Source organism: Camelus bactrianus, chromosome 22 (genome assembly GCF_048773025.1).
Source record: "Camelus bactrianus isolate YW-2024 breed Bactrian camel chromosome 22, ASM4877302v1, whole genome shotgun sequence".
NCBI lineage: Eukaryota > Metazoa > Chordata > Mammalia > Artiodactyla > Camelidae > Camelus > Camelus bactrianus.
Window position 1 is genome coordinate 19,836,378 of NC_133560.1, and position 13,253 is coordinate 19,849,630.

The 13,253-nt window shown below is 51.9% G+C and overlaps 1 protein-coding gene across 9 annotated transcripts in view; it reads right to left on the reverse strand.

Moving 5' to 3' along the window:
* The window catches only part of GATAD2A (GATA zinc finger domain containing 2A), a 92,528-nt gene that overhangs the window by 11,096 nt on the left and 68,179 nt on the right, over window positions 1–13,253 (reverse strand). For all 9 annotated transcript variants that reach the window (XM_074350343.1, XM_074350340.1, XM_074350348.1 and 6 more), the window contains 5 exons: window positions 3,531–3,663; window positions 3,279–3,410; window positions 1,938–2,027; window positions 1,137–1,268; window positions 802–969 (listed from right to left, as the gene is read on the reverse strand). In XM_074350343.1, the coding sequence (XP_074206444.1) occupies window positions 802–969; window positions 1,137–1,268; window positions 1,938–2,027; window positions 3,279–3,410; window positions 3,531–3,663 (655 nt within the window). The remainder of the gene's footprint in view (window positions 1–801; window positions 970–1,136; window positions 1,269–1,937; window positions 2,028–3,278; window positions 3,411–3,530; window positions 3,664–13,253) is intronic.

A 13,253-nucleotide genomic window follows, 5' to 3' on the forward strand; every position in this document is an offset into this window, starting at 1 on the left:
CAGGTCAGTCTTTTGCTCTGTCCAGGATCCCCATTTGAGTGGGAGGACTGGACTTGAACCTGACTTTAGAGGAGGGAAGGACGTTGCCCAGAGCCCTGCTGGCCATGCTCTTATTTGAGAAAGGCAGGCAAGGACGCACCATGCCAAAGGAGGAAGAAACGCTAACTCACACATCAACAAAAGCCTTTGCAGACCCAGTAATTTTATCTGCCAATGAGGAACTTGCTTCCATCCTGCCACCCCTGGTTCCATCTTCTCTGCTCTGTTGGGTGGGGACAAACCCTTCCATCTCAAAGGCTCTGCAGAGAGGTGAAGGGACACAGAACTAAAAATAGACGCGCTGGTGCTGTGAGGACATCTGCAGGCGTTCTCCCTGCATGCTTGTGCCTGTAGGCGGGGAAGGCTCCAGTGCACCTCCCCACCCCAAGCAGGTTCTCCACGTCCATCGGACACCTCGCCTGGCCTCATCTATCCCCTAAAACCTGCTGTGTCCCACAGGCCGACTCTCCCCACCCCTCAACCTTCCTATATCTCAACTCACCCTGAGATGTGCACCCCTCACCCTCTCAGCAGCTGTCCAGCTCCGCTGGATGGCAGGTAGGAACACAAGACTCCTGCTCATGACATTCACGTCCCAACAGGCTCCAAGGAGCTACAGTACAAACTTCTATGGGGCTAGATTATCCAAGGCCTTGCCTGGCCCCCAGGGAGCAGGCAGGTCACACACCATGGAGACACGACTATGTCCCAGGACTGCAGGCCATCACAGGGGTAGCTGCAGGGCACATACGCAACCCTCACCTGTGGGATGTTAACGAGCAGACTAGTGTTGGGGACATTGGCGACGCGGATGAGGCCCTGCTGGATGATCCTCTGTCCCTGAATTTGCACACTGGGCACCGATGCCCTGGGAGCCAGGAGGAGTGGCGGTGGCCCCGTGCTGGAATGTTGTCTGATGTTGTGGATTTGCTGTCAGGGTGCGGTGGGGAGGAGATAAAACGATAAGAGGGATGACAGAAGAAGGCACAGAGAAAAGGTTCCCAAACAGAGGACTGGGTAGGGTCTCTCTCGAAGGTGGATGGTTGCTTGGGGCTGCCTAGATGCACCCCTGCTCCTTAAGCACTTGCTCTGCTCACCTGGGCCCCCCTGACGAGCGGGGGCATGACGACCTGTGAGCTTGTCTGAGGCCCTAACTTCGAGGACGTCTGCTGCCCGCCACGGACCAGGGGTGGTGGGATGACACTGCCAGGCATCCGAGTTGAAGAGGTCTGTCAACAACACCAACTCTCAGATCTTACATGGTTTTTTAAACAAACAGGTTTGCTGTTTTTATAAAGGTACATGCTCATTACTAAAAAGAAAAAGTAAGGCTGTAGAGAAAACAAAAGCTAAAATGTGTATTCTAAACACGAAAAGAACCAGGAACACAGATTTTGGCAAGACCCATGCAAACCTGGGCTCACTCAGGTCACGGTCCTACCACAGCAAGTCTAGCTAACCAGGACAGTACAACCTGCCTGGTATGAGCTGGGGGTTTGGGCCTGTTTGAGGGGAGGTGGGCCACGGCCAGAGCTCTGTCCTACGGCCGGGAACAGGAGCTCTGCACCTCACCCTGTGGCCAGAGGAGGCAGTGAGCTGTGCTGGGACAAGGCCCATTGGACCCCACAATTGCCCTCAGGGAGTCGAGCTGAAGGAAACCTAGTCTGCCTAGGATCTTGGTCCTCTCTCTAGCTTCACTGGGGACAGCAATGGGAGGGGCACTCAGAGCTTATGCATGATTTGTTTAAGATGTCAGTGGGGTTTGGGTGTGGGAACACAAATATGCTTTATTTTGGGGCCTGCGGCTGGAAGACTTCATTTCAGTCTAATCAGAAGGGGTGGCCTTTTGCAGAAACTGGATCAGGACTGCTCAGGAGGGATGCAGAGGGAACACTGACCTGAAGCGATGGCTTGCCGGAAGGAATGTTCTGGGTGCCCCGTACAAGCGGGGGAGGGGTGGTCACGGAGCTCCCAGTGGAGCCTGTGGGCTGCAAGAGAACAGAACACAAGAGAAATGAGAGGGCCACCAACCCTGCTCCTCCCACACATAATTCTGGCAGAGGAGCATTGCTTTTCCTCCTCTTCCAAAGGCATCAGGCTCTCAAAGATTCTGCTTCCCACCCACCAAGTTCGTTGCAGCAGGAATTGACATGTTTGGAAAAGGCAAATAAGAGATTTTCCAGCACCCCTTACCCGCCCCCTTCAAAGGGACTTGGCATCACTGTGGTTCAGGTGCCATCTCTGCCCTCTAGGGGACAGGAAAGGCTGGCTGGTTGTAGCTGTGGCTGAATTAAGGACCCAGGTTTGGATAGGATAATCCCAACCTTAGTGAGAAAATGCTGGCACTTCTTAAAGTCACACATGCCACTAGAGGAGGAAGAGTAACAGACTCGGTCACCTCACCAAGTCTTAAGCAACTGACAAGGAAACAAGTACTGAGCAGGCTCTATCCATCAGGATATTAACAGATGCCAGGCTTTGTCCATTTGTTTACTAGGTGCAGGTGGGAGCTCAAGCAAATCCCCAAGTCAGACCAGTGAGTGTCCTCCTGTCTTGCTCCCTTAAGAGAACATGCATTCTATACACTGTCAACTTGTACTGCCCAAGATGCTTTTATTTTCTGATTTACTGAGAGAGTGGTTTTCTAGAATATAAGAAAGGGTAGCTTCATCACTGTCCAGGAATCTTCCCAGAATGAGCACCAAAAAAACCCAACAAAACAAACTTGACCTTCCCTACCTAGTAAGCTACATTTAAGAGCAGCATAAGGAGCCTGAGGCATCAGAGGTGACAGGAGCAGAAGCCCCAAGACAGGGCCTCTGGGGCAGTGCTATGGTGCACCTTGTGGTATTCGGCAATCTGTCCACAAAACCACAGCAGCCCTTGCTGGACAGCACAGCCATCCAGAGGGCAGGAGGCCTTTCTGGAAATGGGCTCAAGACAGAGCTCTTAACCCCAGAAATGTGCTTCCAGCACCTTCAAAGACATCTGCTCTCTATTTCCTTGATTGTTTTAGTCCACAAGGAGTTGAGCTTTATATACTCAGATCTGGAATATTCTAGACCGAAATGTACTCTGATATCCTCTTAGCTAAATCCAAAACATGAATTGAGCTTGCAAATTTCCATTTCAGACTTTAACCCTCACGGCCCTGAGGAAACCTGACCCCCTCACGACCAGTCTTTACGTACTTGGTTCTAAATGGCTGACCCTCGAGGCAGGAACAGACACACACATACCTTCTGTGTGGTGGTTTCCTTTTGTATTTGACTCTGCCGCAACTTCTTCAATAAAACGAGTTTTGCTTCTTCTAATCTTAACTCTTCTTTCAGTTGCTTAATCATCCTTTCTCGTTCTTCAGGACTGCTTTTCTACAAGGGCAAGGGAACAAGGGATGAGGGGGAAGGCTGGGGGCCAGGGAACACAGGCCCCACTGTCACCAGCTCCACTGCGGGGTCATTCAAGGCTCATTCAGGGTCAGTAAGGCTCACCATGAGGGCCTCGGTGCTGGTCTCCTTCAAGGTCTCCTTCGACAGCCCATTCACCCTTGGGCTCGCAGGTTGCTCGTTGTCAGAAAGCACAATCACATCGGGCGAAGGGGCTCTCCTTTCTGACTTCATGTCGCTGTGGAGCCGGGACAGCAGGTTGTTACCAGAGTGCCCAGATTGTGCTGGACAGCGTTTCCAAGAGCTCCACACCCACACCCCACAGATGCCTGGATTCAGACACAAACACAGCATGGTGGCGGCAAGCAGGGCTGCCTCGCCCGACCTCCCTACCACATGCCAGCCCAGGCTGCCTTCTCCCACCACACTCACCATGTGGCACCCAAACCTGCCAGTGGGTGGCTGAGCCCCTCAAACACTGGGACTGTTCTAGGTGCCCACTTCTGCATCCCCAGGGTTGAAGATGCCTTTGTGTCTAAAATTGACAGTGTCATTTTGGAAAACACCACAGCTCCTTCCTTTACAATGTGGCTCAACACTGAATAAAAACATTCAGTCCTGGATGGGCCTGCTGCTGGGGCTCCTACCTGCCCATGTTGGAAGCCACCTGATGGGGAGTCTGGCTCCCATATGAATCAGCCTTCTTTGCTCAACTCGGTATCACTGACAGCCCACCTGCCCCAAGGAGATGGAAGGGCTGATACACATGCTGTTGGTCTACAGTCTAGCTCCTGGACATGGGGTGTCACCACCTCCCAAGGTGGCCAAGGCTGCCTGATGGATCCTGCCAGTGGCAATGTGGCAGTAGTGGCTGCATGTTCTGAAACTGACTAGAACACAAAATATGTTTTTCTCTCACAGATCTGGGTACTTTCCACTCAACTGATCTGCTCACAAACTAGTTCCCAGCCACCCCTACCCATCACCCTCTTGCCCTATTACTCTTACCTCAATCCTACCACCCAAGTCCCCTAGGACATATATGCAGATCTAGTGCTACAGGGCTTCTGCTATGGTGTTGCTGTCACCACACATGAGAACCACTGGGTCCCAGAGATGGTGCTTCACCCCCAAGCATTTCCATTTGCTGAGAGCACAATGTAAAATTTCCCCTTAATATCTGGCCTCTGCATTTGTATTGAAGGAATCAAATCCTTCTTTCCATCAGGAGGAAAACCTGTCAAGAACTGACTGTGTCCACTAGGTGGCACTGTAACCCAGAGAACAAACTCGATAAAGTTAACTGGGAGTAACAGCTCAAAGTTGTCCCACCCCTTCCACTATAACCCAGCTGAGCGGGGACAGAGTTATAGATGGAAAATTGGTATTTTAACAGTATAATGAATTGCCTTTTCCATTCCTGGAGTGAGCTGTGTCTTCAACGAAGGATGGGCACAGAGGACCAGATGCTGACGGTTCACTGACTCCCCCAGCCCCTCCTAATCCCACCTCCCAGAGTTGCATGGCTGCTGCACCTCAACACTCCCAGTCCTGATCCGATTTAACCAGCACAGCTGCTGAATGGTCTCTTACAAGAGACCAGGAGAGTGGACAAAAAGGCTTCCATTTCAAGGTATAGAATCCCTTCACTAGGGTTATCAGTCTGCATTCTCAAGTCCACAAACTGGCTGGCTGTCTATAAAGTAACTCAGGATGCCTCACTAGGGCCTCCTCAAACTAAAAACCAGTGCAGTTTGGGAACCACCACTCTTTCAAGCCTGCATGTCTCCCTGCTGACTGCCAACTCTGCCCCAAAATCAACTTTAAAGATGACCTCAGGGCTCCAAGTTCTCCAGACTCACACCCAGACACTGAGCAGACATATGGATATGGCTCCAGCACAGGAGTTGCAGCCACTGGTCCCAGCCCAGCAGGGCTCCCAGGCGGGCTCCCAGGAGGCTGCACACAGGCAGAATCACGTCTAGAGTTACAGACTGGAGGCATTTCCCGAGCAAAAGCACACTGAGACAACAGTAATCTACAGGGATTTATCACTTTTTATTACCTCATTGAGGACATGCACATCTTCCGAAGGTGAGATGTCTAATAAAGCTCAAATGTGCCTGAGGGAAGCAGGGAGGGTTAGGGACTGAGACCATCTGGAGGCTGAAGCTCCCTGAGATGGCCACTCTGACTACAGTACTCCTAGGTCCCATCTTGGACTGAGACTAATCAATAACTCTTCCAAGAGATGACATCACCTCCCATCAATGATCACTCAGCATCCCAGCAGCCAGCAGGGAGTGAACTTCCTGTATGCTAATCAGGGCACCAAAAAGTCATGTGACAAAGGCATTTCCCTCTTTGGTCATGTGACCCTTTAACTGTGCCTTCCAACGTGAAAACCATGGCAACAGCCAGTTCTAACCAGTTTGTGACACGCAGACTTCATTTTGAGAAGTGAGGTAGGGTTCAGGTGCTGTCAGAAAATGGAGGCACCCAGATCACCCTGGGGCTGCTGGGCTGCAGGCACTTCCTGTGTGGTGCCGGCCCACAGGGGACCGTTCCTGTGTTACTGGGACCTAGGACACCTCTTCTAAAAACAGAAGGGCCACCAGCCCTACTAGTTTCCAACACAAAAAACTTTCCTATACTCAATTTTTAAAGCAAAGGTGCTTCAAGTCTCTCAGTACTTTCCCAGTACTGAGTTCTTTTAATTCAGGAAAAAAAAAAATACCCACTTGACAAAGGCTCAGAATTATTATGGGCATTCTTTTTTAAAAAGCGTTTTAAATTATAAAACCATTTAGGCCAGGAGAATAAAGCAGAGGAAATTTAGCCCAATATGCCAGGGGAACAGTGTCACGGCCAGGTGCCCGAGCACCAAGTTTATTTGGAAGCTATCTGATTTCAGGACAAATCTGACAAGCCCATCATGCCCACCTTGGGAACCCTTATGTAAAATACAATCAGAAGAGATTTTACGTGACCTATGAAAATCCCTGGAAGCAGGCCAGGCTGTTAGCAAAAAAAAAAAAGTCTCACTACCTCCTCCCCTGTATGCCGGCTGTGGCTAAACAAACACCAAAGTTCTGTTACCTGCCAGGAACTTCCATCAAGTTTCCTGGAGAGAAGGCAGGGACTATAAACTTAACTCATGACTAGATCCCTCACCCACAGCACCAGACTACTACCCCAGTTGCTTACCAATTAATGGTCAGTGCAAGGTTAATATTTAGTGCCCCTTGGCCCGTGCCAGAGGAAGCGGTTTCATTCAAGGAAAAGAAGATCTGACCTTTGTCATTCTCTATACGGGCCTGCCTGATGTCCAGGGAAGGCACAGTTGATCCACACTCATTCATTTCTTCGCTCACTCCTATTTGTTGAAAACTAACCTAAGGGGCAGGTGTTGTGCCAGGAAGTGGGGAGAAACCCCTGGATAAAAGCAGTTCTGTCCTTAGGGTCCACCAGGAGGGGCAGATGCAAAGCCAGGAGAAAGAGGCGCAGGTGGGGTGTATCCACAGGTAAGAATGGACCACCACCCACCTCAGCCCCCAGAGCAAAATGGTAGCGTCACCGGAGCACCTTACTGCCCCAGACCTGCTGGATCAAAGCCTGCATTTTTATAAGATCCCTGAGATTTCTGCACACACATTGGAGAAGTCTGGGATCACTGTGGGCCCAATGAGGCCTCAAGATAACAAATTCCTCCTCAGGGCTGACCCAGCAAGACAAGCAGGGCTGGGGCCAACTACTCCCTCTCAGAACCCTCCCTCGTCCACTCATCTTTTGGGGCTGGCTGGGCGGGGAGAGGCAGGTGGTTGCTAGCTGTGTTTAAAGATGGGGTGAGGGGCTTTGCTAGACCCAGCATCAGTCTCACCAGCTCCTACAAACACTAGCCTTGGCCCCACCAGACCCTCCCCCAAGACTCTCCTCCCACTGGAGCCTGTTCACACCTCCCAGGCCAAAGCTCCTGCTCACAGGTATGTCCTGCTGTGGGCTCCACCCGCCCTCACCACCATTCCCTCCATTACACTCTCCAGTCTCCCTTGTGAGCCCCAACTCACACTTCAAGATGCACTTCAAACCATCTGTGCCCTTAGAAAAGTCCCTGGCTGACCCAGCCCCCTGACCCCGACCCCCCCACCCCAGCCCTGGGAGCATAGTCAGCAGTACTCCACTGCACTCATGGTACCGGCCCCGCAAAACAGTGCATCTGAGGGACCTTCCTAGCCCTAGCTCCAACTGCCCACCCTGGGGGCAGGGAGCTCAAGGCAGAACTTAGGGTTTCCACTCAAGGGCAGCGCGAGCCTGAGCAGAGGAACCCCTCCCACCAGCAACCAGCTCACTCACCTCACCCCAGTAAGCTCATCCAAGGAAAGTGCCTTCACTTCCTATAAGGCATAATCATGGTGGCCTTGTGCCAGATCAGCTCACCCTCTCACAGCCTCCTAGGGTGATGCTGTCATTGCCCATTTGACAAGCAGGTTCCCCCATCCTAAGCAGGGGTCATCACAGGCGCAGCAGCCAGGGACCCACTGTCCCACTTGGGGTCTATTTCCACGAAGCCAGGGAACTGCAGCTCCTAGTAAAGGCCAGAATGTTTCCAGGGTGGCCCAGCAATCAAAGGGCAAAGAGAGAGGTCCAGCCCTGATGTGACTCCACAACCCGCAAAAAAGGCTGAGGCTCCCTAACTCCTCAAAGCCAGAGAGGGAGGAATTTCCTCCTGGTGCCATGCTGGGTGGGAGACAGGTCACAGGGCCCCCTCCCAGAGAAGGTTCTGTACACACACTGAGGGGCGGGGGGTGATGTCACACTCCCACAAATCCAGGTCTTACTTGGTTCTGCCTCTCTCAAGTGAAAAGCCCAGGGCAGGACACTTCCCTCTCTGTGCCTCCTACAAGGATAGGGATAGTCACTCCTGCCCTGCTGCCCCTCAGGGTTGCTGGGTGAGGTGAGACCTCGGTGCCAAGGAGGCTCAGACACCCTAGGAGGCCATCAGGGCAGTTCAGGGCCTAACCTTTCCTAAAGCAGTAGGGAGCTGCTGGCTGTCAATGTGAACTTGACATGTAGCCATCAATCTGCCGCCAAGAGTAACACCTGAATATTCTCAAACCCACCAGTGAAGACAGGGATTGTGTTTGCTCTATGGGTGCTCAGGAGACACAATTGGTATGCACCTACCCCCTCCTCTTCCCTGCACCTAGCTCCAGGATGGGGTCTGTGAGTTCGTGAGGAATCTGCAATGCCTGTAGACTGACTGATCACCCTGCACATGTGGGCAGCTCTCCCCACATGCACACAGATACAGCATTACTAAAGGATGTGCATTCTCACTTAAAAGGATTTCTGAATTCTGTGTCATTATATCTTTTCAAGTGCTAAGCCCTGGAAGTCCAACTCCTAACCGATGAGTCCAGGACTCTGGTGGATATTAAGGAGGAGTCCCAATACTCATAGTTGACACAACCCTGTACAGAGGACCACTGCACGACACCCTTAGAGGGCACCCTGCCAGCTCTGTAGAGCACTGCGGAGGCAGCTCATGCTCAGACTCTCATTGTCAGTTCTGTCTCTAGGACCTGGGCTAGTTCTGTGGCTCACTCTGCGGCTAGGAGTGAGGAACGCAGAGGAAGCAACGATGCAAGCTTTCACAGAACAGTCATAGCCTTGAAAGCTTCTGCTTGGGCCCTTGGAATACATATGCTCTGGGAGGCAACTAGGACTGTGCTGAGACCACCCTGGTGTGGGATGCCAAGCTAGCTGCACAGAAAGAGGGTCACAGAGACAGACATGGAGATGGGCCCAGCCAACCCATGTGAGTGACAAAGCCACTGGGGACATCCAGTCCAGCTGACATGGGACTACAAAGATGAGAGCCCAAGAAGCAGGGCCCAGCTGGGACCAGCCAACCAGCAGATCTGACAGACTATGCTACACTGATATAGTTACTTTAAGCCACTCGACTAATGGGGCTAATAGCCCAGTTCTGCCCCCAGGGAGCTAGCCCACACTACTGTAACTCCACATCCTCCCTCACATTGACCCAACAAGGTCACCCACTCGAGGCACTACCCTGGGACAAAGCAGGGAGAGAGAAGGCGAGAAAGAAAAGGTTTACCCAGTAACCACCCCTGCTGAACCTCAAACAACCCACCACCACCACCACAAGGACCAGCAGCAGTTCTCTGTACACAAAGGCTGCCTATGGCAGATGCAGATTTGGGAGGAGATTGGAGCACAGCTCCAGGAAAGCCCAGGAGGAGGAACACAGAGCTGCCCAACGAAGAAAGGGGATGAACAGAGGGTCCCACAGGAGAGGAGGGGGCCATCCTCAGGCCTGGGAGCCACCACCGGTGGCTTCAGGCACTGAGTCAAAGCTGGAAAGGAATTCCACATATTTATCCAGTAAGCACCCTCATTTGAGAAATACTGCTAGAAAAGTCCTAAAGAGAGAAAAATAAGACAGTTATCACCAGTTCATGGGTTAGTCCTACCACCTGGTAACATTTCATTGGCAGGCCCCTGCATCCTGGACATCTCAAGATATGTTCATGGGATCTTTCACAGGAACCTGGGCATGGGAGCTTCTTCCTGGGACCTCACAACACCCCACTCTCCTTTCCAAAGTGGCCTTGTTCACTCAGACAGTCAATGTAATTAGAAAGAGAATTCTGCTACACACAGACACAGGCTGCACCCCCTAAGCCAAAGACTTGCTCGCCCTTGGGGTTAGTGGGTGTTGACGAGTGCCTGGTCCCTGCCTCACCCCTGGAGCCCACCTGCTTCCCGCCTGCCCACCCCAGTCCCTCAGAGATTCACTCAGCTCCCTCAGCCCCCCTGCGATTCCCTAGACTCCCTTCTTGGCATCCATTACCACTTCTCCCAGCCCTGTAACTTGACACCCTGTTGGCTGGGATGTCAAGACAAAAGCCCAGAGCCTGCTTTGTGGGGGCCAGGAAGTCAGAATACATTTTGCTTCTAGGCCACTGAGGCCATAGAGGTGAGCAGCTGAGATGAGATTTTTGAAACCAACTCATAATTCTTCCTGGAGACTCTAGGTCCAGCTATTGCTCTGGGACTCCATTATGGCCCACCCTACCTCAGATACAGCCAAACATCTCAGAAGAAAGGGAGAAGCACGTGTAACCAAGGCCTGGCCCCTCTCCCCCACCCCACATCCAGGGCCCCGAGCACAGAGGCGGGCAGTCCCAGGGCACAGGCAGCTGGAGTGGAAGAACACTGTGCCATCAGCAAGACCAGGAGGCATTCAATCTGTACTGCTGGGGCTCCTTCTAGGAACATGGGAGCCCCTGGAAGTCACGCAGCCTGGCCAGGGAGACCTAGAGGACCTCACTATAATTGAAAACAGGGATGGGGGCCAGTTTTGGGGATGTGTGGAGTCACTGTAGAAACATTCCAAGGATGGGCAGAAGAGAGTGCTCCCTGGGCCCACAGCTGGCAGTGGCCCCACAGAAAATGGCAACGGGGCAGCCTACAGGGCCAGCACCCACCCAAGGTCACTGCAGCTTGACACTGCCAGCAGGCAACATGTTCCAGCTGGGACTCCACCAGGAAGGCTAAATCCAACTCAGCACGCTCTCTGCTTAGAAATTTAGGAAGGGGCATTTGTTAGAAATGACCACAGGCATAGAACTGAAACGTTGACCAAGTGAGGTTTGGAAAATCACCCAGGACATTTGTTGACCCTTTACGACAGCCATCTCTGCGCCAACCACCCAGATGCACGTGTAAGCCTCTTAACTGCTCAACTGTCACCCAGATCCACAGGTGAGGATAGAGTCTGAAGAGAGTAACTTCCTGAGGATCCATGCCCATGGCCCGCAGATAACTAGGGCCTATACCAGACCCAGGCTCCTGCAGGACACTTGGCTGGTCTGCCCAACTCTGGCACACCACACTGCACTGGGTCCTGGCTCTCTATCCTGGTCAGACCAGCTGGGCACTCATGGCCTGCAGGGGGCTCAATGGTATCCTAGAAAAGGAGGCGCAGGGAGTGAATGGGTTCCACATAACTGTCAACTCTGAGGCCTCTAACTCGGGTTATCAAATACCATTTGGGGGCTAGGTTGAAGAGGAAAATGCTTTATTTATACTTGAAGGATCCTGGACAGCCAGCAGCATCTGCATGCCAAGTCCCTGAGGTGATAAAAGAGATGACAGTGTGAGGACATGGATGTGGTCCTCGGATTCGACTGGGAAACAACTCTTGCTACATGTGGGCCGCTGCCTGCTTGAAGAAGTTAGGTGGAGTTTCAGTACTCGGGAATCCAGCTTCCAAAGGGCCCAGGCCTGGTAAGTGAAGGAGTGGGGGACCCCAACTGCCAATCACAGTACCAACACTAGCATCCCCTCCGTCCTCTGTCACCGTAACCACATGCGAGACCAACCTTCCTCCAGGGAGGAGCTCAGGAGCACTCTGCAGAGCAGGGCAATTCCCTACATCAGATGAACCCAAACACACCTCCTGGGTTGCCAGCTTCCTCACCAACTCACAGCAAGAGAAAAGTCACCTGTGTGTGGATGAAACCACCCATGAGAAACAAATACTACCGCTTTCTAGCTTGCAAAGACCACAAACTCTTATGATAAATGGAAAGTGCTCAATTCCTGGAAGTTTCTTGTTCCCTCCTAAATATGTTCTGCACTGCTGGATCCTTCTCCACCAGCCCCTGGCAAATCCCAGGGGATGTCCTCCCAGCATGATTCAGGTGTCCCCACGCCCCACCAGACCTGCTCCAGATGCTCTGAGCAAAACAGCTGGGAGAATCCCTCCAAGTCAGCCACGAGGACCATGGGGTGGCGGGCTGGGGATAGGCACTCCTCTGTGGCTGCGGGGACCTGACCCAGTCACCAAACCTCAAAGAGCCTCAGTTTCTTCATCTGCAGAATGGGACACTGCTGACCTTGAGAGGATGTTGTGAACTACAAAAAGCATAGAAAGTGCAGCTAGTCAACGGATGATGACCCTATCTCGCTCCTATCCTTGCAGAACGTAATATACAACTCAGGGCAGTCCCCATCCCCTTTTCTGCTTTAATTTAGCTCTGAATTAATTTATCTTACCACCTGCCCTGCAATCTGAGGTCTCTGGGGACAAGGTGGCAGGCTGAGGGCTTCTCTTCCTCCCACAGCTTGACCCCAGCAGGCCATTAACCACTGTCCTGCCTGAGACGTGAGCTCAGAGCCCTGCCAGGCATCCTTGCCTGTGCCCACACTGGGCAGTCCGTTTCTAACCTGCCTGCGCTCCTCCCAGGGTGGTCCTCAGGACCCCTTCAGGGGCTCTGCCTGGTTGGTGCAACACTGATTTGCCTTTTTCATCAGGTTGGCATAGTTGCACCGAACTGTGCCAAGACTCAAAATGTCATCACGCTGTAGGCAATGCCCTGGATGAAGTACAAGCTATTGATTTTATTAAAACTCAACCCTTATGTACATGTCTTTTTAATATTCTGTGACAAGATAAAGCACTCTTGCTGTGTACCAAAGCAGAACAGTCATCCAGGAAAAAAAAAAATCACGTTTGAGCGTTGACAATGTTTGAACGAGGACTGACAGACATGCTGTGGTCATTCAGACTTGGTTGTCTGTCACACACTTTCCCCAAAATGGTCAAAGCAAAGCCTCTTTCCTTCAAGGAAAACAACTGATAATATTTGTCACCAATGACAATGTCTGAGCTTCCAACAAACAAAATGTAGTATTTGGGAAACTTGTGAGCCAAGCCAATCAGATAATTAACCAATCTGATTTCGTGATACTGAAAAATGAAATGTGTCAGCATATGAAAGATCTGTCACTCAGTAA